This window comes from Simochromis diagramma, unplaced genomic scaffold (assembly GCF_900408965.1).
Source record: "Simochromis diagramma unplaced genomic scaffold, fSimDia1.1 OVJJ01000602.1, whole genome shotgun sequence".
NCBI classification, from domain to species: domain Eukaryota; kingdom Metazoa; phylum Chordata; class Actinopteri; order Cichliformes; family Cichlidae; genus Simochromis; species Simochromis diagramma.
Genome location: NW_024387040.1, coordinates 4,506,404 through 4,533,296, shown reverse-complemented (window position 1 = coordinate 4,533,296; position 26,893 = coordinate 4,506,404). Strand labels below are relative to the sequence as shown.

At 41.8% G+C, this 26,893-nt stretch overlaps 1 protein-coding gene across 3 annotated transcripts in view; it reads left to right on the top strand.

Annotated features, from left to right (window-relative positions):
* The window catches only part of cunh8orf34 (chromosome unknown C8orf34 homolog), a 79,319-nt gene that overhangs the window by 31,233 nt on the left and 21,193 nt on the right, over positions 1-26,893 (top strand). For 2 of the 3 annotated variants that reach the window (XM_040043687.1, XM_040043689.1), the window contains 3 exons: positions 14,913-15,048; positions 20,057-20,142; positions 20,238-20,314. In XM_040043687.1, the coding sequence (XP_039899621.1) occupies positions 14,913-15,048; positions 20,057-20,142; positions 20,238-20,314 (299 nt within the window). The remainder of the gene's footprint in view (positions 1-14,912; positions 15,049-20,056; positions 20,143-20,237; positions 20,315-26,893) is intronic. The other variant, XM_040043688.1, reaches the window with a different exon arrangement.

Below are 26,893 nucleotides of genomic sequence, written 5' to 3'. Positions count from 1 at the left end.
AACATTTTCAATAGGACGTATTGTGTATTTAACTCTGCAGCAACATAAAGTCTAAAATACTTTATACTTAAAAGACTGTAAGGCTGTTTGGGCCAGAATGCATTTCACACACATACACGCTTCCATTGTTGCAGAGGGTAACTGAGCCTCCAGTGTAAAAAAAATACTAATATATGACATATCATCAGACCACCCCTTCACGAGCCAGCAGACCCTTTCAGTATGTGAACCCGCTCTGGCGTGAATCCTGAAACGAGAGAGGAGAAGAGTAGCTTTACCTGCGCTCGCCGAGTTACAGCGACACTGAAGATTTGACGCTGACAAGATGAGCGCATGATAAAGCTCTGTCTGATCTTTGATACACATAGACTTAAGCGCAGACTGGTGGATGAGATACAATAGCTGTGTGTGGCTCTTTTGTTGGTGTTACAGCTTCCTTTCATGAAGTGCTGCCTGCAGTACAATAGCTCAGTGTTTTGTAGAAAATAAAATAGGTGTGGAAAAGTGAGCAATGTTTTTCATTATCTCGACTTTCTTCCTGAAATTTAAGGGCTGATACCAGTTAGTTGAAACATGCACAGATTCAACAAGGTGCTGGAAATATTTTGGTTCATATTGACATGATAGCATCACAGTTGTTGCTGATTTGTTGGCTACACATACAGGATGTGACTTTCCCATTCCACTACATCCCAGAGGTGACTGGATCTGACAGGATCTGGTGACCATGGAGGCGATTTGAGTACAGTGAACTTGTTGTTCTGTTTCTTTGAAGCACTTTGACATGATTTGAACTTTGTGACATGGTGTCTTATCCTGCTGAAATAAGCAGTTAGTCTGTGGTGTTTAAATGATGCACAGTCACTAATGAGTCAAATGTGTGCTACAATATCCCCAGCATCATTACACCACCACCACTAGCTTGAACCATCGACCGGCGGGATGGATCCATGCTTTCTAGGGGTGCAACGATACACAAAATTCACGGTTCGGTTCGGTTCGATACTTTGGTGTCACGGTTCGATATTTTTTCGATACAAAAAAAATGTTCATGCCTTTTTAATTTGTCATTTATTAAACTTATAAATATATATTTTAACTCAAAAGTACAGTTTTTAAATTTAATGTTGCTGAAACAAAAGTAATTTAAAAAATTAATATATCTCAGGGCTCTCAAAATTTCAAAATCCCTGGTAGCCCTTCGGGCAGGGACTCTTCAGTTTTTGGTAGCCCAAAATAAATGTAAGTAGCCCGAATAAAAAAGAGAGCAATTTTTTGATTGATGTTTTGTTTCCTGTTTGTTCCTTTACAATATTATACATTAAAGTATAATATTGTAAAGGAAACAAAACATTAATCAAAAAATTGTTGAAAAACAAATTACAACATTGTATAAAAATTACAATCATCAACTCAAATACTTGGTTCTAATTGAACAGAAAGTTCTATGAACTTGTAAGAACTGTGTAGGACATGAATCAGTCTGTGTCAGATCCTGAATTTGAAATTTCCACTGAAGTCACAGGTAAGAGACAAGTGGAACCAAGATCTAGGCCATTTGCTTTTTGAAGTTTGCAAAGACTGCTAAATTGTGCCAGTGGTAGTTCACTCTTTGCAACATAGTACGCTGTTCTAAACAGATTTTTCAGGTTTATTTTTAGTATGTTATTTGCAATTGGTGTTTGTTCTGGGAAAGATATTGCAGACTGAGCAATAATGCATTTCTTGCATTTCTCATGGGTTCTAATGGGGGCCTTTCTTAAAATGACTGGTCCCAGTAACAAAGGCGCTTGTCGACTCAGAAATCGAGAGAAAACCAACAACACACCCGGCAGAACATTATGTTATTTACACGGGTGCACATAAGTGGTCCGCATGTGCGCATTCGCTGTCAAAATAAAAGACGCGCACCAGATAAGAAGTTGCAACGCGCGTTTGCGTCCATATAAAAAGCACTGTTTTTGTCCGCTAGAGTGGGATTTTCACGGCACATTCCACACCACATCTCTGTGCGTTCATCATTTGTTTGAAGCCAGCTCACCTCCTGCAACCACTTTTCCGAGAATACGTGCTTCTTTTGTGGTTCGGACTCCTTCTGACATTTGTTTGGAGGTGGAGGAACACCAAAGTAATTGCTTAAAGGAGCTTCTTCGACATCTTTAAGAGTTTTAAACAAATGTCTGTCCTCCTCCAGAAAGTCTTATGTATGCAAACACGCGTTGCAACTTCATATCTTGTGCGCGTTTTTTATTTTATTTTATTTTGACAGCGAATGTGCACCTGCGGACCACTTATGTGCAGCCCCGGTTATATAGCTCGTCATATTGCAGCCACAGAAATTCTTTTGTCCATGAAACCATAAAGCTGCACTTTCTTTTTGCCTTATAGTCTGATTTGTCATAACTTTTCCGTTTTGTGGTAAACTTTTCTTTGGCTGTCACTTCTTCACCCTGACCTGTCTTATTTGGCTCAGCAGAACTAAAATATATATCCTGCTGCTTTTACACACACACACATAACGGTCAGCGATTCTCTGCGCGATCAACCTCTCATATGTTTAAGCTTGCTGCGGGAGATTTCACTTGTCATGTTTGCATAGTAAGCTAACGATTAATAAGACGATGTCAGAGGAATTGGTGCACAAATTATCATCACTCACCAATCAGTGCTGTCGCTCTCTAGCGATTTTGCAAGCCCTGTATCTGATTGAGGAATCACTCATCTTTGGAAAAGAGAGTTTATTACAGAGAAATGGCTCTTTCCAAAATAAAAGCAATACTATACACTTCTTCTGGGCTATATTCTCAGCAGCATATTGTAGCGGGTCAGGGCTGTTCGGGGTTCTGTTTGTACAGTTATGTTTTGTTTATGTTGCCATAGTGACAGGTGACGCCCTCTCGCTGCGACGGTGTGTCCTTCCGGGGTCAGAGGGCGCCTTGTGTGTTGTTGTTGTTGTTGCTGTGTGGTTGCCGCGCTGAGCAGTTAGCTAGCGGCAGTGTTCTTCTGCAGATGTCAATAAACGGCTGTGCTCCCTGGTTAGCTCACGGGAAGCAAGACCAAACGACACCTCCGTCTCCTCCTTGTCTGAGCTCGCCACATTGGTGTCAGAAGTGGGATGATGGTGGCACCCCATGTTCTGACCCGAGTGACTTTTCCCCCGCCGGTCGTGACCGGCCGGTGCTAAAAGAAGGCACCTGGACATTTGCAAAGTGAAAGCAAAAAACAAGCGCAAATTCAAACGCGATTTCAATATGTCACATATTGACAGTGGCTCACCGATGCCAATGACATAATTACCCAGCTACATTTCCGAAAGAATGCAAAAGCATTGACATATATTTTTCCTTCCTACGATAGCCCGACGGGCAGGGCAGAGATAGATTTTGGTAGTATGACTGGAAAAATCGCTAGCCCCGGGACGTCGGGCTAGCGATTTTGCAAGCCCTGTGTTACAGGCATGGCCCTTTAAGGATGAAGCCTGATGGGAAATGTATTCGGGATGTGTGTAGCGGGACTGCCTGGTGTGTGTGTGAAGAGAGCGAGCGGAGAAGGGGAAAAAAGTAACGGTTAGCTACAGAAGAGACGAAAAGAAAAGAAATAAAAGGAATATAATAACTCCCTCGACAGCCAGAGTTGTGTCGGCGATGCTCGCTGTGAGTAAACTGTTTCAGCCCACTGTACGCGGTGTTCGTGCCTTAGAGAAGAAATAAAGTTCGGTGAAGCAGTTTCCTACGCCTCCTTCGATCTTTTTTGCTAGCGGAGTTGACCTGTATAGTAAGCTGTTGCCGGCTACGAGTCAGTTACGGAACCTTCAAGTAACTGCCAGAGGTTTCCTTACTACGGTTCGGGGCCGCGGATCTGGCGCGGTAACACCTGTATCTGATTGAGGAATCACTCATCTTTGGAAAAGAGAGTTTATTACAGAGAAATGGCTCTTTCCAAAATAAAAGCAATACTATACACTTCTTCTGGGCTATATTCTCAGCAGCATATTGTAGCGGGTCAGGGCTGTTCGGGGTTCTGTTTGTACAGTTATGTTTTGTTTATGTTGCCATAGTGACGGGTGACGCCCTCTCGCTGCGACGGTGTGTCCTTCCGGGGTCAGAGGGCGCCCTGTGTGGTGTTTGTTTTTTTTTTTTTTTAACTTTATTTAACAAACAATGAGTATACAACATACGAACAGATGAAGTATACAAAACAACAGAACATGAACACAAAAAGCCAAGGGTAAAAGAAAAAGGTAACAATTATAGGAATACACGCAAAAATTCACATACATATATTGTTTTGAGAGCCTTTTTGTTGGTGGAGTCTGATATTGATTGTATGTACATTTCCACATGGGCGCCCTGTGTGTTGTTGTTGTTGTTGCTGTGCGGTTGTCGCGCTGTGAGCAGTTAGCTAGCGGCAGTGTTCTTCTGCAGATGTCAATAAACGGCTGTGCTCCCTGGCTAGCTCACGGGAAGCAAGACCAAACGACACCTCCGTCTCCTCCTTGTCTGAGCTCGCCACATTGGTGTCAGAAGTGGGATGATGGTGGCACCCCATGTTCTGACCCGAGTGACTTTTCCCCCGCCGGTCATGACCGGTCGGTGCGCCAAAAGAAGGTACCTGGACATTTGCAGGACTTTGTGTGGGGTAATGGGGTCGTCGGGGACGACTGACCCCTTAGGTGGGGGGCTATGTAGCGGGTCAGGGCTGTTCGGGGTTCTGTTTGTACAGTTATGTTTTGTTTATGTTGCCATAGTGACGGGTGACGCCCTCTCGCTGCGACGGTGTGTCCTTCCAGGGTCAGAGGGCGCCCTGTGTGGTGTTGTTGTTGTTGTTGTTGCTGTGCGGTTGTCGCTCTGAGCAGTTAGCTAGCGGCAGTGTTCTTCTGCAGATGTCAATAAACGGCTGTGCTCCCTGGCTAGCTCACGGGAAGCAAGACCAAACGACACCTCCGTCTCCTCCTTGTCTGAGCTCGCCACAATATTAAACATATCAGGTCCCCATAAGGAGAATCATGTGCTAACGGCTGTCTAAATGACTCGGGTAAAGTTTGTAGCATGCATGCTTGTTGTTTTTGTCTGCTTCCACTTGTCTTTGCACTAGGATGATGTCGGCGTAAATGTGCAGTCATATTCATTGTGTTCCCACTAGTGCTGTCAGCGTTAATCTCGTTGAAATGACATTAACGCCACAACACGGCAAATCTCCGTTAACGAGCTACCCCTGCGTGGGGCTAGACGGCCAACACGTTAACGAGCTAACTGCGCTAACACACTAGTTCCCACCCATGTAATTGAGCATTGCGTGGCACATCCGACATACTGTTTTACTTTAGTCCATGACTTCAGGGTCATACGTCACATGAAAACCAAAATAATTCCAAACGCCAGATCTGAATGAGGGTAGGGGAGGTTAAATTTGCCATGTTGCAAGGAGAGCTTAACTTCTGTCTCGCTAGCTTACCCTGCGCTCTTCCTTCTGGCAATGCTGTCTGTGTTGAACGCTCAGTGGATCTGCACTTGACAGTGCAGCCTAGGCGGAGTAGTCGAACGCAGATTCACTGAGCGCTCAACACAGACAGCATTGTCAGAAGGAAAGTTGATAAAATAAATTACAAATTTTGTATTGTTCGATACATATGCATACCGAACCGAAAGCACTGTATCGAACGGTTCAATATCGATACGAGTATCGTTGCACCCCTAATGCTTTCATGTTGTTTACACCAAATTCTGAATTTTGCAGCAGAACTCTCACTAAGCTAGACGACATCTTTCCACTCTTCTATTCTCCAATTTTGGTGAGCCTTGTGAGTCGTAGGAGTTGCACCCGGTGTGGGCCTCTGTAGCCCATCTGCTTCAACGTTTGACGTTTTGTCCTTTAAGAGATGCTCTTCTGCGTACATTGGTTTAATAAGTGACTTGAAGCAGCATTCTGAGTCACTTAAATCACCTTTAGCCCTCATTCTGATCTTCAGTTTAAACTTCAGCAGGTTGCCTTGACCCTGTCTACATGCCTAAATGTATTGAGTATATATTGATTACATGTGTCAAAAAGAAGGTGAACAGGGGTACATAATAAAATGGCCAGTGAATGAATGCTAGCATGGCCAGGGCAACAGTTTTTTTTGTATGTTTTATCCTGGAAAAAAGAAACCAGTTTTTATTTTATTTATTTATGCTGGTAGTCTAAATTTGTACATTGTACATTGTATGTATGCAAAATTAACATTGGTGTGCATTAAAAAAAAAAGTATTTTCTTTGTATAAGTACACTACTTTTAGTTACTTTCTATGATTTTTAAAGATCACCGTTAATATCATCCTACCTATGTTAATACAAGTTGCTGTACTAGAAGGACTGCTGTGTTGACTGAGGTCAGTTAAGATTTCCAGTTTCCTGATACCATCAGGAAAGACCTCCTGCAACGCACACCACATGCAGACACACTTTAATCACCGCCATTTGTTATGTTGATTGAAAATTTCAGGACCCCAAGAGGCAAGACGCACACACTGAAGTTAGCAATGATTAAAAGTAGCTTGTTGTGAATAGTCAGGTAATTGGAGTGGATGGATCTTTGAAGATGGAGCGTGCAGCCCTGAGGGGAAAACTGAGTTGTCAGGTGGGCAGACAGAGGACTGATGGCAGACGGAGAGCGAGCTGAGGCTGAATTCTCTTGTAGAAAACGACTTGTGAACTGGAACAGATATACAAGATGGGGATGAACTTATAAAAACAGTCATACACAATCACTGGCGAATAGTCCGGGACGAAGGTGTCGTGCATAAAACTCACAAACTGAAGGACAACAAGAGAGACTGTAAATAAACAGGAGACATAAAAAGTAAGAGAACAAAGAGGAAACAGAGAAAGAGGAGGAGGTACAGCCGGTTCATGATACCATTGCTTCCCTCATCTTTGCCCAAACAACTAAAGACACAACAGTTGCCCCTGGACACGGTGTAAACCAACAAAAACAAAGCTGTATCATCGCGGTGCTTCGAGAGGAGGAGGTAAATGAGATCATATATGTCAGTAGCATAAGCTGCTTAAACAGTAAATCTTTCGCTTGGACGCTTGAAAGGACTGTGCTCACCTCTGAAGGTTTTGCTGGCCTGATGGCGAAAAGAATGTCCCCATTAAAAGCGTAACTGCGCCCAATTTGATGCCTGTAAAAGTCTCCACAGTGCAGATGGATACGTTAATCGAGGGGCAAATTGCTGCGGTATTATGGTGGTATTACTGGAAGCAATTACCAATAGGCAAGTAGACTGTTGCGATTATGCCATAAATCTAGAGGTAGTCATTACGCAGAGCATAGCCTAATAACAGCCAGCGTACGTACCTCCTGTGTGCATAAGCGCCTTAGATGAGCAGATTATTCGAATGGAAACGAGCTGAACTGATACAGTGAAGCTGTATTGTGACTACTGTTGCTAGACGGGGCCAAAAGATGATAGATAGGTGCGCAAGTATGTAATCTGTAGAAAGCGTTGTTATCTAGACTGGCAGATAAAGCAGTTGTGTGAATAGATCCATTGTGTTAGTAGAGGCAACCGGCTAAACACGCCAGCGTTTTCTGGCTCGTGCTGAGAAGAAGTTTACCTGATAGAGTTATAGACTTGATGACACTGTGCAGTAATTATTAGAGTGTTAATATTTTAATGACTGAATACAACTGTGTCTGTGCATTTCTTGGTGAAGTTATTTAAAACTATGTTGCTGTATCTATGGAGTTATCAAAAACAAGCAGTGATCTCCAAAAGGAGCTTTCAGCTCAAATGAATGTATTGCTTGTATGGTGCTACCTACCACATTATTCCATCACTCATCTTTGATATTTTAATAGCTGTTTCTCAGTAATTTCTCCTATTTGCTTCTTGCCTAGGCACACTTCTCTCTGAGTGATTAACGTCATTGTTTTGAGCTGTAGATGGCAACCTTGCTCTTGGCAGACAGATGTTTCCATGTATTTTTATTATGTAGTACACGTGAAATGCTTTCTTGACGATCAAGTCCTGTTAATTTTGAAATATGTGTAATAAAACACCAATAAAGAGTCTTTATCCCAGTATAATGACTGGGATCGTGATCCATCAATACATCAAGCTTGGCCGTGTCTACGCTGACGTCCTAATCTCGGCGATATTTGCGGTTAGAAAGCGAGTTAAAAGGAGGTTTGCACCAGGTCTGTGATGAGACTTTCCACAGGCCTCACTGAGCTGTGATGTTACCCCGCTCATGTGTGTCCCCCATCTGATTCTGATCAGGGTTTTTACTGCTGCGCTCTGAGCTGCGAGGGCTTGGAGCCTAACAGGCGTATTTTTAGGCCAGGAGAGGAGGGGGTCGTGGGGGAGAGGGTGCTATTGAAAGCTGAGACATAATTATAAAATGTAAGATGGAATATTGTTTTTATTACAAAGCCAAACAAATGTGTCTTTGTCGCGAATCACATCAAAGATGTCTGTGTGACGACTAACCACTGAGTGGAGGCATGGTGCTTGAGGTTTAATGAAACACAAATGCTGGCTGTGTGTGTGTGTGTGTGTGTGTGAGGCCAGCAAAAGTGTGGGGTCTGCAAGTGTCACTGTATATGTTGCCGCGCGCCTTTTTATCTGTAAGTCTGAGTATGTTGCTCACACATGTGCGTCCCCGTCTGTGAGTAAGCGCAGCTTTTCGACTGCGCACCGTAAGGAGCGAGGCATGTGTCACATAGAGACTATTAATTAGAGCCCAGTGTTTTGTGGTTACCTGTCACCACTGCTCATGAAAGAATGGAAAATTCAATTATTTCACATCGATGAGACCCAATAATTCACAGCACTTGATGAAACGCCATGGATTCTATGTGGGAGATGGAGTGAGTACGTGTGTGCGTGCGTGTCCCTTCCCTCCATGTGTGAGGTTGAGCTGATTCCACCCATTACATCTGTCAGCGCATCATCTGAGAAGGTGTATATTATGTTATTTGTGAAGCTAGTGTGCTAATTATGACTTCAGCTCTTTTTTTTAGCCTAGGAAGAGTAGGAAAGAGACAGCCAGTCCGTCGCTATCCAAACAACATGAAATTACATGGAAACTTAGAGATAGAAAAGTTCTCTTTATCTGCGTGCTTTGCTCGTCTCCTTTCCTTCCCTACTGTAGCGCAAGTGAGTGATTGCGGCACGGAATTCCTGAGCGCTTGGGCCTTTTGTTGGGATTGCATCGCTTGAATAGTTTCCGTTCCTCTCCCACCATACTCCACCCCAGTGTAGATCCATTTTATTTATCTGCCGTGTCATCGTTAGACGAGGGGGGGAGCACGCATGGCTGCCCTGGTGCCTGGGGAGTGAAAATGTGACAGGGCTGACAAACAGGCGAGTGTGGACAGACGTTTGTTGTGTCTAGACTGAGGCCCATGAGGCTGTCCTGGTCTTTGGGTAAACTAGTCTCACAGGAGGCACATTGTAAACTTATCATAGTGTTATTGTGCGGGATACATGCTGGGCTCTGCTGTGAACGTGGGGAGTACCCATGTCTTTTACACAACACAAGAAAATAACATTTACACACACATAATGTACTATTCTTTTGATCTTCAGCTTGAAGTTGGGTATTAACTTAAGAAAAGTTAAAGAAGTATAGCTTGTGTGATGTGTAATAATCATAGACTGTATGTCAAAGATGGACACAACCACTATGATGTCACCAGTTGAGTAATTTGTTACACTAATTGTTACGTTGAACTGAAACACATTGACACATAATTACCAGTTAGCAATATAAATTTACAGGTCCAGACACTAATAGAAATCCCTAATTGTAATGAAGACACAGATGGGATGTTTTAGTTTTTATGCATGAACACAAAACTGACAACACAAAGCAAATCCTTGGCTAGCTTCTTGTTAGACTGCTGTCTGTGCAGACAGACAGTTTTGTTAGCAGTATAATGCAGTTGTTTCACCATCATGATCTTGTCCTTCTGTGCAATAAAAATAAAAGTAAAAAATAAATAAAAAGAAAAGTTTAAAATGCTAAGTTATCAGCTAACGCTAGCAAGCTAGGTTATCAAGCAGCATCCATAGACTGAAGGGGTGTGGTGCACAGACATGGAAACAGGATAATTAGCGCTAATTAACAGTCTAATGAAGTACTATAATTCCAACATGTTGGGCATGCTGTAATGCACAGCAAGCATATTATTTTTCAGATAATTGCATTAAAAATGCTCCAGAAGGTGCCAACAAAACAAACACAGCTGCGAGTCCTCTGTTCAGTGACTCTAATTAGCGGAGGTGAAGCCTAGCAAAGGGTTACTGGTGCTTGTCTGCTTGGAGTTTGCGTGTTCGTTGTGTGCCTGTGAGGGCTTCTACCACATACTCCAGCTTCCTCCCAGAGTCCTAAGACATGTATGGTGTTAGTTTAAATGGTAATTCTATATTGGTCGTGCAGTAGATGTGAGTGTGAGAGCGAATACAATAGACTGGCAGCCTGTCCAGAGTGTACCCCTCCTCTCATCCTAAGACAGCTGGGAAAGGATCCAGCTTCTTTGCATAATTGCTTTAGAAGATAGATGGATGGATGCGTCTTTAAAAAAAGTCACCCATTGTATGAGTGTCGTATTGTAAACAATTAAATAATTTATAGACGCTAAAGTAAATTTTCTATTCTGGCTGTAAAAATGTTACAGCCTCGTGTGGCCATTAGAGGAACTGCAGTTTTTGGCACTTTTGTTGGTTTGATGATAATTCATTCAGTGTCACTTGAATTTCTGTGTTAACAGTATAGGTGGCATATGTAACACTTTTTTTTATTTGTGTGTAGAACAGCTGTTACCGTTAAATACAACTTTAAATGTTTTCATATATATTGTTTCCAGACATATGCTATTTTTTTTTTTTTGTCCCAACACAAAAAGTCCTTTTGCAAATTAAATATTAATTGGTGTCATACTCTATGAGTTTGCGTGCGGGATGACAAAAATCAAATTTTCCTGACTAATAAACAGTTTCTGCTGTCATATTCAGACCTCAAGCCCAGCTTATAAAAGGACTCATATATAACGTTAACACCCAAACCTTATCCCACGGGATACAAATTCATCATTTTAGCGCTCCATGCACAGGCCTTCCTCAGAGATAGGATGGTGTCAACACAGAAATCTGTCACTTCTCTCCAGCGGAAAGTTGGATTCAGCGTGAGGGCCGACATGGATGCAGTTCAGACTGCTGTTGCACAGATGAAGGGAAGCACCCTCCTTCAAAGCCTGTTCCTGGCAAGACAAAACTTTAACTCACGAAAGAACTGTTTGTTTTCTAAAAGCCATCTTTGTCACTTATGCAGTTTATTTCTGAGAGCTAATAAGGACACAAAAATGCGCACCCATAGAACAGCTACAGTCGGGGCAGCTAGCGGCAGGTCTTCACGCTGATTCAGTTTTGTAGTAGGTCAGCAATTTTTGCTGCTTCACTTTCATGCACGCACATGCTCATAAACGCAATTTTAAAAAAAACTCTTTACTTTCCATTTGCAGTTCTTGATATTGTCTGCATATGCTAGTTTCCTGTGCTTTTGGCTGGTCAGGTCAAGTTCAGGTTTGGTGACTCATTTCAGAATGTTTGAGCTTCTCTTGCATTTCATTTAGCCGCAGTTTAATCAGTTTTTTTTTTTGTGTAAGATGCAGACAAAAATTGCGTTTATCTCAGTAACCACTAAGTGTCTGAGATTAGAGTCCTCTTTCTTCAGGCAGAGGTCTCTCTTCCTTACTGTGTCATGTTATCTTGACCAGAAGGAAACAAGTTGAAAAGACAAAATGGGAGTTGAAGTGACAAGCAGCTGTGCATACCGAGGTCATGTTCATTTTTCAGGGTCAGAACTGGTCCCTGTTATTCTTTTAGTGTTTCATGAAAGCTGCAGTCTCACAAGTGAATATTTCCAAGTGTCAGCTAATGATTTGTACCACAGGCTGTGACCCAAAGAAAATCCGGCATGCCATGTTAGTCAGTTGCCGAAAGAACGGATGGAAGTGTGAATGGATGAAGAGAAAATAGGAAAAGAGTGAAGACCCAAAACGGAGCAGTTCCCACGACCAGAAAATTGCTCAAATTGCTGGTGGCTCTCTTTGTCCCCACCCCTCCAATGCATTCCATGATGAATGGGACATTTAATATTGCGCTGCTTAAGGGTATCGCTGGAGTGTATCCTATCTGTCCTTCACTAAACACTAAAACAGCCCTTTTTCTCTGGCAGTGTGGAATTGAGCAACATATTATCAAATGTAGAAGAAAACCAAAAAACTTTGCAAAAGATTTTAACATAATTTTAGACAAGGGTTTTACTGACAAGGTAACTTTAAAATTGCTTTGTTTCTTTGATGCTGGGACATATTTTCAACACATTCTGTGCCACGACCAACACATAAGTTCTGCTTCTTAAGAGAATGTGGTTGTGTATTTTACATATTTCTGAAACCATGAAAACATTTACTTTTTATGACGGCAAACAAGTGGGAATAAACAAACCAATAAAAGAGAAGAGAGCTCATAAAGGCTACTGGTTATACAGTTAGACAGTCAAAGCTGGCATGTGCAGAGGAGGGATAGTGGACGAAGTGGACAAAGGATGTTAAATGTGGAGCTGCCAGACAGGAGAAGAGGAAAATCTCAAAGGAAACTCATGGATGTAATGAAGGAGGAGATGCAGAGGGATAGGGTGAGGTGGAGGCAGTTGATCTGTGTGATTTCAGTAGCGTTTCTGTGGATATAAATATGTATTTTTGTGTGCTAAAGAAATGCTTTGTTTTAACCAGCTCTTAACAGGACTAACTATGGCCACTGAGGCTGTAACAATGTAGTGCTGTGGCATGCTAATACATGCATTGTTGGCTAATATCAGAGTGCAATTCAAAACAACAAAACAGGTTTAAAAATTGAAATGAATATTCACAGTATCACCTTTTCCCTTTTAGTCACTCGCAGACAAATGCAGGAATACAAATGGCTTAACATGCCAGAATGCAATCCCTCTTTATTTTAGTGTTATTTAGCCAGTATTTCAATATTTAATTTGAAATGGTGTCAAAATTCAACAGTTTAAAAAGATCTGCAAAATACGTGCAAATGACTCTACTCTGAATACATTTTACAGCATTTGGACTAACTGTAAGTAACTAAAATGATACAGTGAATGACAGTCAGGTTAAGTTTGATCTTTTCTCCCAGGAGTATGACTATTCCTCTTTAATGGGCCCCTTAGTACTACTGCTCCATCACTTGAAAAGCCAACAAAGCGTGCATGTAATATTTCTTGAGGGGCATCCTTCATACCAAGGCTTTCTGACTACAGGATGTCACAGACAGCAACCCCAGTGCATAACTACAATTAAAGTTGAAAAAAAAAAGCTGCAGAATTGCAGATCAGGCATGTAGTTGACAGTGGGAATGTTTCTAGGAATTGTTTTGTGAAAGGTGATGCTCTGAATACTTTTCATTCCTTTTTAAAATGTAGCTAGCGGTAGTTGTTTGTGACATAACACAAAAAATCTATTAACTGCCATCCGTCCTGACTTTCTTTTACGTAGCAGGTCAGGATAGGTGGATAACAAATACGACCGAAGGAAGACTTTTAGCCGTCTTGTTGCAATGATTTCACACAAAGGGGAGAAGAGACAGATGAGATTTTCTGGCTTTGTGCCACGCTGATGGATGGAGCGAGAGAGTTCTCATGAGCAAGTGTCATCCAATCTAATCCAGGTGATTAGTCATGCATTCTCCTCTTTCAAGGTGTGAGGCCCATTATTTCTCCCCCCCTAAACCAGGGGCCAGGTAATGTAATCGCAAAATGAAAAGTATCACTGTTGGTTTCAAGTAACTAGACACACAGATACGCAGACAGTCAGGCACGTACTGTGCTACGTGTATACGAGCAGAAACAATGGCAGCGAGAAGCTCGAGTACACTGTCTGGCCTGAAGGTGACCTCCGCCCCGTCACCCCAATTGGCAAAGCTCAGATATTCATCTGGTCTGAGAAAAATGGGAGAAATATTGTTATGGTGACCGTTCAAAATGTTGATTTAAACATTTAAAAAACTTGAACAGCACATTTCACAGAAGAAGACGCCAAAACACCCGCACGCTATTCGTTCTCACGGAAAGGACCGTGACACGGAAAATACTGCAGTATGTTTTATCTCTTGGGGATGCACTCAAAACCAAAATGGACTGGCTGATTCAGACTCTTCCCTTTGATACTAGAATTGTATTAATGGACAGTTTAAAGTCTGTAACTATTCAACATCACCACTGGTTTTTTTCATAAATCATGTTACTGGTGTGATTTATTCCTCTGTGGTGTTTGTCCTCTGTCTATTAAAGACATTTGTAGTGTGCTCTGTGTCTTATATACTTCTTTAGAGACAGAGGGGAGAGAGTCTATGTGTGTGTGTGCTCTGCAACTGTTTGCTCTTCAGGACACAGTAAGAGATCAGACAAAACCCAGTTTTCCACCTCTCCATCACCCTTTCCTTCCATCTTACCACTCGTTTTTTCTCCATATTGTTCTTTGTCCAGTTCAGCTTGTTAACCTTCCTGTTTCTGTGCAGGAATAATGCGGTCCTGTCATCACCTTGTTAAAATCATTCCTCATAACAAAGTGTTATTCATGTGAACTTTATGATTCTGCACTTTTTTGTGGATCCATGCCTATGGAGTGTGTGTGAAGCAGCACAGCAGCAGGGCCAAGCCGAGAGTCTATTTACTGTGATGTGCTTGCTTGCTCGTTTGGCTCTTAGCAGACTGTCATCACAGGGGATCGTTAGTGGAGGGAGATACCAAAGTATGATTAATAACTGTCCTTTCTGTCTCTTGTTTTCCCTCCATTTTCTTTGCTTTCCTTTCCCTGTTGCTGTCTCTCTGTGTTACTCCCTCTCTGCTCCCAGAGGACCTGGATGACCTGCGGATGGAGGGTGTGACAGGGCTGGTTCTATCCGGCAGTAAGTTCAGCCAAGGACGCAGCTCCTATCAGCCTGAACCACAGGCCAAAGTTACACTCAACATCTGCTCTAGGTGTGCCAGGTAAATGTTTCTACCTTCTCTTTTCTGGCACAGTGGACGGAGAATATACGCACAGTTCTGCCCCAAAGTTTGAAACGTCCGTGTTTTTACCTCTATAAAACATTAGTACTAATATGTGTGCATATATGTCTGTATGTACTCTGTCTTCTCAACAAACCTTTCACAAACATCTTCACACATGCAGTGGTTAATAACATGAATATGTTTTTAAAAGCATTTAATCGTCTTCATCGTTCTCCGTTTGCATTAGTCAAGTGTCTGGATCGTTTGTAGATTCCATTACAGTCTCAAAATGCCGCTCCATAAAACGTTTTTTTCTGGTAGCAGGGATGAACGGTGTTCCCTGTGGGAGCTGTCAGACAAGTAAAGATTTTAAGCTACGATGTGTACTACTCTATTACAAGACCAAATCAAACTGGTTCTCCTTAGAACTGAAAGAAAAAGCGAGGCTCAAGGGCACAACTGAGCAAAAGAACAACACAATCATTATAATACATCAGAATAGTTAGTTTAAAAAACAGACGTTTCATTTTTTTCTGCTTGCAACTTCATTTAATAGAACCAAAAAAGCCAGACTGTAGGGGGTGGTGAAAGGAGTAGTATACACCTCTGCATGAAGTCACGTGTTTTTGGAAATTTTTTTCATGGATTAACCTTTTCTTAGAAAAAGAATAGGCTGATGAATTTTACAATGACAGATTATTTATGACTAATGATAAATGATAGGATTGATACTTTGTTTCTATCCTCTAAGTTCAGTACATAGCCCGCTGAATGTGTAAAATAATTGCCTTGGATGAAAGAAATATACCTCAAACATGAACTATGGAAAAAAACTTCATCTCATAAATCATGACACACTGCTCTCCCGTACATAAGGTGCGGCATTGGTATTGGTACGACATGGTCCTGGGTCTGTGTTTGTGTTGCTGGTTAATTAATATTCTTTGATTTAGTGTTATTCATGGTTCAGTTTCCTTGCTTTTCCATTTATATTTCTAGTTCTCTTAGTTATTTTCTGCTTTGGTTATATTTATACATTCTAGTTTTTAGGGTTTTGTTACTGTGTCTCACACCTAAACATCCTTGTCTTTATGTTTCTCCTGTGTCTGTTTTGTGTGCTCTCTTTCTGTCTCCCCAGTCGGTCATGTTCCCATGTCTGTCTTCCCTGGTTCCACTGTCTAGTCCGTGTCTTAGTGTATGTTTCATGTTTCATGTTTTATTTTGATAGTCCCTTGTCCAGGGTTCAGCGTGTTCAGTTTTGCGTGTCTTTGCGTCTGATTAGTTCCAGCTGTGTTTCCTTCCTGTTTCCCACCGTCTCGTTATCCACTGTGTATTTAGTCCTCTGTCTTCCTCTGCCTGTTGTTGAATTGTTTGTTCAGCCACCCTGCTCATCTTCCCCCATGTTTACAAGTCTCAGGTTTTTCATGTCTCAGGTTTCCGGTCTTCACGTGCCATGTACTTAGTGTTTAGTTGTTTTCCCAGTTTAGGTTTTTGTTGGTTTAGTCTTTGTCTCCCTTTTGCTTTTTGTTTGCCTTTCATAGAGCCGTAAATAAAGGCTCGCTTTTAGTTCCTGTCCGTCTCCAGAGTCTGCCTTTGGATCCACTCTCTCTCCACTCCTCGTCTGTCTCTAGTGTTATTTACAACATTTTTTGAGTTTTGTAATAATATAAAACAGCTTTCCTTAAGAAAGTATAACCAGTTGAGAAGACTTGTTCTTTCTAGTAGTTAGGTAAATAGATTAATGCTGTTGCGATAACTGCTTATCTTAGCTTAAAGACTGGAGGCAGTAAATAGGTGACAAATAGCTGTTTTTCCAGGATTATGTTAAATTATTGCCCAAATCCAGGAAATTGCTCAGCTCTTAACCCCACGCAAAGTCACACTTACTGTTTTTTTTTTACTAGATAATCTCCTCATCAAAGTCTCAGCAAGAACTGAAACAAATTCATCTCCCGACTGAAATGCTAAACAATTTCCGTAAATTTTCCTCTACAGTTCATTTGTCAAAACTATACCGTAGCACCTGCTGCATCCATTTTTTTCTTTCAAACATCCAACACTTCTTTCTTATCCTTTTCTTACCCTCCATTTCCTCTCTCTGCATTTGTATCAGAGGTAGCAGAGAATAATATCATATCTGAAGTCCATTCCAGTGTTGCTTGTTTTCACAAATCAGCTCTAGCGAGGATAATTGTCTCCATTATCACCCTCTCTCTTGTTATCACAGTTTTTCTCCTCAGACACATTTCCTGTTTCCCTCAGATTCACATCGTCAGTCTGGTGCTCAGATTTCTGAGTTTTGGGTGTGATACCGTAGGCAGGTGTGGGCAAAACTCTTCCTTGATGCCAGTCAAAGATAAACGGTATCTTCTTGATGAGACGCCAGGCACAAATCTGCCTGCACAGCCTCCACTGGTTGGGGTCTGGAATTTGTTTGTTTCAAACTCTTCTTTCATTCATGCAGCTTATCAGTTTCGTTCCACACGCAGGCTGCGGGTTGTTGTCAAAGGTTTGTGCAGGAGGATGAAGGCTATCGCTGGATTTTGTTGGCAGTTTATCGACTTGATGTTTTTAAGCGAGTTGTTTATACCTTTTGTCCCATGGTGGAATTAGTGGCAAAGCAAAGCAGCATCTGTATCTGGAGTCATTTTTGGCTCTTGTGAAGGTTTTTTTTTTTTGTTACTGAAATGTCAAACATCTGTTCCCTTTCTCTGTCTTCCTTTATCCTTTCGGCTGAGGCCAAATTCTTGTTTTGTCCTCTTTAACCTGACCACCGAATCTTTCCCAAGTTTTATTGGCAAAGGAGCTGTGGTCTTTCAAAGTCATTTTTGGGTAGTCTAAGGGCCATAAACAGATCAGTAAGCTGGAAAAGTGCTGCACGCATGGCTTGCCCTTTGTGCTGTTTTGAGAAGACAGATTTCTCAAATTAGGGTTGTGCAGAAGTTCATACGTGCACAGACTCAGGTATTCATGGATGCACACATAAGGCAGCCTGGACACAGGTTTCAAACTGTCTACTTTTACCTTGATGAGATTCGCTGAAGCTTTAAAATTGTTCTTCAGAAAACTAACACGTGTGGTAATGCATCTGTCCTTCAGCATCAGTGAGACTTATTGAGAGATGTGACCTTGCAGTACTGCTCATGTTAGTTCATTTTAATATTGACATGACTGAGGGGAATCTTTGCAATATTTTATAACTCACACAAAGATACCAGAGGCTTGCTTGGCTCAGCAGGGAACTGTGAACACTGGCCCAAGCTGGATAAGCATTCCTCACATACCCGTCATCCCTCAGTCAGACACATTCGAATCCAGCTTCCCTTGTGTTTCTTTTACAGGTCAGTGAGGTCTATCAGTCTGCGCAAATGAGACCGAACCACTTGGCTCTACCATGCACTACCCCAAACCAGGAAATAGTGACACCTAATTTCACACCCACAGTGTGAAGGCGATAACTCCGTTCCCATTTGGGCACCATAATAAGAACAAAATGTCAACTTTGCATTGCAGGATCGCTTTTCTCTTTGAACTCACTGACCCCGTATTGAAACCGATCCCTGACTTCTAAGACACCTTCCCTTGCCAACGTCCTTTTCCGTCCCTTCTGTCCAGACACTGGCCACACCACCAAATGCTCCAGTCAGCCAGTGTGCCTCTTAACCAGCAGTGGCAGGTCTGAAAACATGCAGCTTCCAGTGGCTCTCTGCTGGTTGGTTGAAGTGCAAAATGCTGTGTGGCCTGTGTGTTGTGGCCACGTTTCTGCCTTTTGGGCTATAACTGTGGTCACACCAACATTTCATCCCCTCCCTTATTGGCCTGATCAGTTCATTTAAAGAGCATGTACTCCCGCCACAAAATCTCCTGTGTGCAAACGCATCCCAGATCTTAGGCCTGCTCTGAAGTAGCTGGCAGTGCGGTTTTAAGGAAATGGATAGATTTCCACAAACTTCTTTTGGACTTGTCGTTCTCATTAAATTAATTGCTTTCATATCAGGAATGCACTAGGGGAATTGTAGTCAAGACTTGCGGCTATGAGTAGCTTTTGTTCAGAGAATGGGAAGGCCTTTTGATAGTCATCTTGGGTACTTTTAATGGTCTTATAAAGACCATTAAAGAGGGGGGGAGACAAGGAGAGGGATGTCTAAAGAAGGAAAGAAATAGAATCCACTTTAAGAAGTTGCGCTGCGCCTTTAGTCTCGATGTAGAGGTAGAAACAAGGAGGCCCTGCAGCTGGGAATGCAGCTGTGCCATAAAGGGATTGCTTTCCTTTCTCTTCAGCTAATGGTTGCTCTCATGACATGGAAACAGCATGAGGTATAAAGAATTTGATGCCAACGTGGTGCGTGCACAAATTTGACATATGATGTGATTTACAGTTACAGCTATAGTGAGTGTATAGAGCATTTTAGAAGAGCATAAATGCATTTAAATAGCATTTTTCTCTTCTTGCTGAAAGGTGAAACGAGAAAAGGCTGTTTGTCTTTCATTTGCAGTTTACTTCACTATCTCTGGGCAGCCCAAATCTTTTGCTACCTTAAGACAGCCAAATCTGTCAGACCCACTTCCCTTTCAGTCCACGGTGTTATCTTTAAAAAAAGCAATAGGGGCTTGGAACACATTCTGATAAAAAACAGTAACTGAATGATGTCAGGGAAAAATAGTAGCTGCGTGCGGGTTTTTATTTTTTCTTCTTCATCTTCAGTTTTATGTTTTTATAAGCATAGGGATAGTGGAGGTGCTGCTGCCTGTGTACACATCGTCTGTTCGTGCATTACTGTCGTTTCTTCATTATTATTCATATTTAATTTCAGCAAAAACAAAAAAGTTTGTGACCTGAAACCGACCTCCGTGCCGATCCAGATTTCGCCGAACGTTTCGCTAAACATTTCCTCATTGTATCATCACCTCAGACTGATTGAGGCTGGCTTGTTTTTTTGTTATCTGACATTCAATATCCAAACATGCGCTGCAGTGCAAGTTTATGTTGTGTGTTGTTTTCCAGGTTGCAGGGAGACACACTATCAGACAGCAGATCAGAAGAGGAGCATAGGCCACACATATCTGAACAAGCTGTACCTGATATATCTTGTAAGTTGCAGTTCATACTTAATATATAAAATCTTTATGCCGTTTCATTCTGCTTTATCCTTCCTTTTTCCCTCGTTTGTGCGTATCGTCTGGAGCAGCTCCTTTGCCCGGGTTGGACACAGTGGCGGGACGACTCCAGGAATGCGACACCTTATCTCAGATGTCAGGCTCTGTAAGTGTCCTCCCTACATCCATCACCAAACAATTAAGATCGCTTTACAACCATCAATTACCTCGTCGCTCTCTCCTCCTCGACTGCTATTGTCTCAAAACCACCTCGAGCCCCTCGTTAACAGAACAAGGCCCGAGTAAAAGTGATCCATCTTCATGTGGGGATTTCAGCTTACACGACAGCTGATAGCGCTAAACAGCCCCAATTAAAAATCTCCCTGCATCACTTTGCTTGCCTTTCACAGCTCTTGTGTGCAGTTTGAAAGGAATACACGAAAAGAATATCGAGCGACGTAACAGCCGCAGGAGATTTAGATGGGTTTGATAATGGATCTAAATATTTCTGGGTTACAGTAGGTACACAAAGGTTTGTTGAATAGCAAAGTGGCGTGATAAACCTCAGACGCTTCAGGGAAGAAATCTATAGTGGCCTTACGTGGCGCACACCAGACTCAGTCAAAGGCACATGCTGTTAATAAAGCGTTCAGCTAAGACGCCGGTACCTTTGTATAATTACCTCTCCGAAAAGCCAATACCTTTTTTTTTAAAATATAATTGCCCAATCTAAGTGTTAGACAAGGCTTTTTACTGCTTTTTTTTAAGAACGAAAGGAGCCAGTGCAGTGCTCCGTGTGTGGAGCAGATGCAGAGAGGCTCCAGACTAACTGGGAGCAGACCTTTAGAAACTGAAGGACTAAAGTAGTCGGAGCTCTGACGGATTTAGCCAAATACAATAGCCTCCATCCTGAAACTGTAGACATTTGGACCTTAACATGCCAGTCACACTAATTCCCAGCATTTTACAAGTGTTTTCTTTGACACAACGCACAGAAGGATTTAGAACCGAAAAGCTGAGGCTTGACCGCAACCAGCACAGAGTAACAGAGTTTTAATAAATCTGAAAGAGTTAAGTCGATCAATTTAGCCTGTGCCTTTTATTTCTCCTTTCCAATGACCTTCACATCCACATTTAACCACTAGTTTGTAGCTGTGCGCAACAAGGGATTAGACACTCCATCCTGCCGCTACACCGCAATCTTCACAGGTTAAGCCTTGTCTGGCAACTTAGAGAACAGTGCGCTAATAGGTCCCATATGGACTCTGCAAGTGCAAATATCTCCTGTAACCTATAGTGCTGCAAGTAACCGTGCTTGTTTTGTGCTTAATTGCTTATATTTGGCCCTCTTCGAAAGGCAAATGCAATTTGTAATAGCTTGTAAGTTCAGCTAGTCGTCCAGGGGCTTGTGGAGTAAAATGACTAAGCAGTGTGGAAATTTTTTTTTTCTTTTATGGTTTATTCGGCGGGAGGTGGGGGGTGGGAGTACAAATAACTCGAATAAAGTAATGAATGAAAGTGTAATGAAATCTTATGTCTTTGCACAGAGTAAAGACATAAGATTTCATTACACTGGTAGAAAAGTGTCTTGGTGCTTCCTCTCTTGTCGCAGTGGTCATTGCATTTTTCTTTATTTTTTTTTGTGACTTTTAAAAGTTTGAAGTCATATTTTATTATTAGCATTTACAACTGTCCATAAATAAAGTAGAGCCCTGTATTGTAGACAAGCCCTGGTTTGGGCAGTAAATGCCCTGGAGATGTTGGAAAGTAAACACTCTTAACGGTTATCATTATTAGTCTCTGCCAGCTCCCTTTAGGTGATAATTGCCCCATAAAGACAAATTCTTTCCTAAAGCAATAGCCAGGCGTAAATTCCCCCCAAAATTCTCCCACTTTCCTTTGTAACTCTTAAGTGATATGTGTTAATCAGATTTGCTCTGAGTGGTATGGGTGTTACCATCGTAAAATATGCCAAGGGAAACTGCTCACTTGTATGCTGGAAATAAGATAATTAGTGTGATGCAGTGCTGTGTGTGTGAGAGATGCGGAGCAGAACCGTTATGAGGGTTTATTTCTGTTTCCGAAGGAATCTTGGCTGTACGGCTTTTTATATTTGGCAACAGTCTGCTCCCCACACCTCCAGAGACACGCATGTACGGTTGTCATCTGAGCAAATCTCACAGCGTAGCCACACGACGCAAGTGCTGGTGTAATCTGCCAAAAGCTTTGTTTTGGATTTACAGGATTTTCTGTTTTTCTTTATTTGCCTGTGCACTAAAATGATTTTCGCTTACAATGATGGAGAGATTTCTGTTAGGGAATTTCTTGTAATAGATCCATCTATCTATTTTTCCTCCATTTTTCCAGTTTAGAGTCATGGGAGATGCTGAAACCTCGCCCAGCATCATAGGACAAGAAGCAGTGTACATCCTGGAGAGTCTGTTGCAGGCTAACACGTTGAAGCACTTTCACATCTTTAACATTTTTTTTTTTTTAAAGTTTTGGGAAATGAACTCCAAGATGTCACACATACAAAAACTAATCTTTTGTGTTATGGCACACTGATTCTAAGGCTTCAGCTAAATTTTGAAGTACAATGCAGTAAAAATATATTTTTTCCCGCAGACTCTTGTAAAGACTCATCTCATTTGCACTTCTATTGACACTCGTTGTTTTTCTCTGATTTAAGAACAGGCAGTGTGTCATAAAGTCCGTCTTTGGAGCACTTGAGTAAAAGCCTAACTGTGTTATTGTCAATATCCTGTCTGCTTTTGGCTGTGGTTGGATGAGTGAGCCTCTGAGCTCTGTATGCAAGTCCATAAAATCCATTAGGTGATTCTGCTATAAGCCAAAACAACAGGAATTCATTAAAAGTGTGAGTGCTAACTCTCACATCCCATATTCTCCCACAGCCATGCAACTTAGATGGGGCTGCAAAAGCAAAGTGAGTTATTTAGAAAACCTGTAATAAATTCCTTTTCTTAGTGTTAAGCTTAGCTGATTAATCCATGTAAAAATATGACAGAATATGTGACCCTCTTTTTGTTTCTTTCCACTTCAGATAATTCCCCAGAATACACAAGACTTTTCAGCTGTACAGCACTGACGCATCACTACACCTGATTCTATAAAAAACACAGGACTGGCTGGGTACTCGTCAGTATTTAATGCACTGGCTTACCAGAGCTTCAACCCTGAGGCCCGATGACATAAAGGGTTCATGAGGCTCGAGATGAAAATTCACAGAGAGAAAAATGTCATGCTTCACTTTATGCTGAGTTTCTTTTGGCATGTGATACCCGTTTTAAGTCTGTATGTCAGCTCTCACTATGCCCAGATTAATCTCACACCAAATAAGGGTCCGCAGAGTGTCTTTCATGCAGCAGGTCTACTTTACACCACCTGGCACACAGTATTTTGTGCGAGCGCACTGCAGAGAGAGCTCAGGCCAAGCTCCTCATTGTTGGCTTCTGGCAGGAGCTCGATCGTTGATAGTTATAACCAAGGAAGCTTTTTCAAAATTAAAAACGAGTATGAAGGAAACGAGGTACAGACAAGGCTAAAGTCGATGGTTATCTCCTGCTGCCGCTGAAGTAGCAAAGGATGTGACTGATCCAAAACTTCATGTTAGCAAAGAGAAGGGTGAAAAGAAGAGGGCTGTTTTGTAGGTTGCTGCTTTATTGCGTTATGAGCTTGTAACAGCTTTTTGGCCTTTAATCACTAGACTAAACCTGACACCCTCGGTGATCCCGGCCTGTGTGTGGCAGGAATTTTAAAGATGTTTCTTTATTTCACAGACATGCCATTTTGCAAGTGCTAAAACATGACTATGTAACAAAATTGTTATTACAGCTTGACTGATATAGATTTTTTTTAGATAAATACCGATATTTGGCGATTTAAAAAAATCTGGAATTCCTCTATGACTGCTGATATTTTTTTTCTCTCAGACATACAAGACAAATACATTTTACTAAAAATCTCATGTGTAGTTCTTTATGTACTTCTTTACCCTCTGCCCAACTCTGCTCGGATCAGTCGGTTGTCTTTGTGGCGTTCCACGTGCGTGTCTTGCGAACAGGTAACAAAGTGCCCTCTGGTGGCCAAACTGTGTAATGCCAACACCCATAACATGGTTGTTTCTCCTGTCTCTTCTTTAATTTTTACATGTCTCATTAATCAGCTTTCATAAACGCTAATACTTCATCCATCCATCCATTCGCTTCTGCTTATCCTTTTCAGGGTCGTGGGAGGCGCTGGAGCCTGTCCCAGCTGTCATAGGGCGAGAGGCGGGGTACACCCTAGACAGGTCGCCAGTCTGTCACAGGGCTAACACAAAGAAAGAGACAACCATTCACACCTATGGGCAATTTAGATTGATCAATTAACCTATCCCCACTAACTGCATGTCTTTGGACTGTGGGAAGAACCCACGCAAACACGGGGAGAACATGCAAACTCCACACAGAAAGACCCCGGCCTGATGGTGGAATTGAACTCAGGAATTTCTTGCTGTGCAGCAACAGTGCTAACCAGAGCCATTCATATTCATTCATTCATATGTCATCAAGTAGCAGATGGCAGCCGACAAAATCAGCCTGCAAATAAATCAGTCAGCTTCAGCTTTTTATGACACAGAAAGAACTATGATATATCTCCTGATGATTAAAGCTCAAAGCTATATCATGAAGATAAACTTTTGTTTTACTTCTTAAACATAGTAAAGTTATTGCACCAAAAAAAAAGAAAAGAAAAGCTGATTCTAAGGTGGTTTGGTGGGAACATTTGACTTCAAATTTAGTAGATTTTATATGGAGTGATCCACTTGTGTTTAAGGAGAACTTAAACTGTACCTTTAGTGCAGTCCAAAAGGAGCCCCAATACTTCAAGTGAAGCAGTTAAAAACCTCAAATAATAAGCTGAAATGAGAGATGATCAAATAGAGTGTCTTGGTGCAAGGTCCTGTGTGTGTTTTGTGTATATTAGTCCCTATGCAACCCAGGCCTGACCACAACAAGAGTCCATCAATTGTGCTCGCAAAGCCAGCAGTACGCTCAAACCCCTGTGACTGCATGCACACACCCCCGGCAGTCCTTGTTGTGTGGAGGGGCCATGTTGGACCAAACCCCAGATTGCGGTGATTATTACTGCTGACCACACACGTATAGCTCCACACATGCAGGCTATAAAATATTTGACTCTAGACGTCTATCCTCTCTCTTTCTGTCTTGTTTGCTCTCAACATGGAATCAATTTTGTAAGAAACAAGACCCATGTTTGTTAGTTAGCCAGAAGTTTTACCAGAAGGGTTTCCCCTTTTCTCTTAAAGCTTTCTTTAGTTTTATCATAGTGGGAGGGAGATCATACCAGTTTTGCACCACTGACATTAATACACTATAAGTCATTGCAAAATCACTTTTTATTTGGCAAATGAAAAGCCATTCCTTCCTGTCTTTTCGGCCGCTAGGATTAAAATATCGCACGTCGTGCACTGTTTGTTATAAGAACAGTAGATGCTCTAAACCATGGCTAAATGAAACCACTCTCCATCATTCTGTTGTATCGTCTCACCGTGTAATCAAGTCCATTTTGTGCCCCAACATCTCCTGTGTAGCATTTTTGTTTTGTACATGATTTTCAAATACGCCATATTGATACACGATTACATCCAGGTGACTTTGTTAGTATGACGTCACTAAACCCAATGAAATAACAGTCATATTTTCATTGCACTGTCTGTTTGTTTATTGATCTTGTCTGATGAGGTGAATTTCTTGCAGGCTTGCTTGGTTTTCCTGGTCTTTGGGACTGTGGAGTCCCATCAGCCTCGGCCTTCAGTCTGCTGTCTCCAGGATATATGGTCCTGATTACAGCAGAGCTTTAGAACTCAATGCAGATGTTGCGTTGTAGATGTTGCTAATAATAGTTGATCTATTGTATATCAAAAGCTTTTATAAAACCGAGCTCTTTAATAAGGCACTACGATAAATTTGATCTTTGATATAATCAACTTGGACTCTGGATATCCGAAGCACCGGGGCTTTAAAATGTAACGACGTAAAGTCCACTTAAAATTGGGAATCTGTTGGTGGCCTTGTTTGCCAGAGCTGAGTATAAAAGGCAAGAGGAGGACAGTGTGATGTCATGCTGTTGGATTTAGGGAGATACCACCAATGAGAAAGAAATAAAGCTGGGGAGGGGATTCACTTGTAGCACTCAACCCGCCTTGCTGCTTTATGAGGACTGTAATTAAAGATTGGCTTGGGTGTTGTGGTTCTATGACCACAGAAGGCCTTATGTATCTGACAGGCATGAAGATCAATGCCATGGATCCTGGGAATGATCTTCTGTCATTTATCAGAGGATAGCAGCTTCCCTTGTTTTTCACTACACCTACTCTTTAAGCATTGCAGTCCTCTTTGAGGGGAGCTTAACTTGTTACTGTAGAACAAACTGAGTTAACCTCCCCTTTGTGCAAGAATACTAAAATGTTAAGAGAGTCTTCTTATAATAGAGTGTATTCCTTCCTGTGCATATACTGGGATTTTTGGCTGCTTGTTACCTAGCAGGTCGCCACAGCCCATGGATCTGCATATTTTTATATTTCTGATTTTGCACAGATTTTACAACAGATAACCTTCATGATGCACTCTTCCCATTTATCCGGGCATGGGACCTGCATTAGGAGTATGGCAACCCCCTGAGTTTGTGTTCCAGACAGGGGATTTTTCTTTTGCAAGACGAA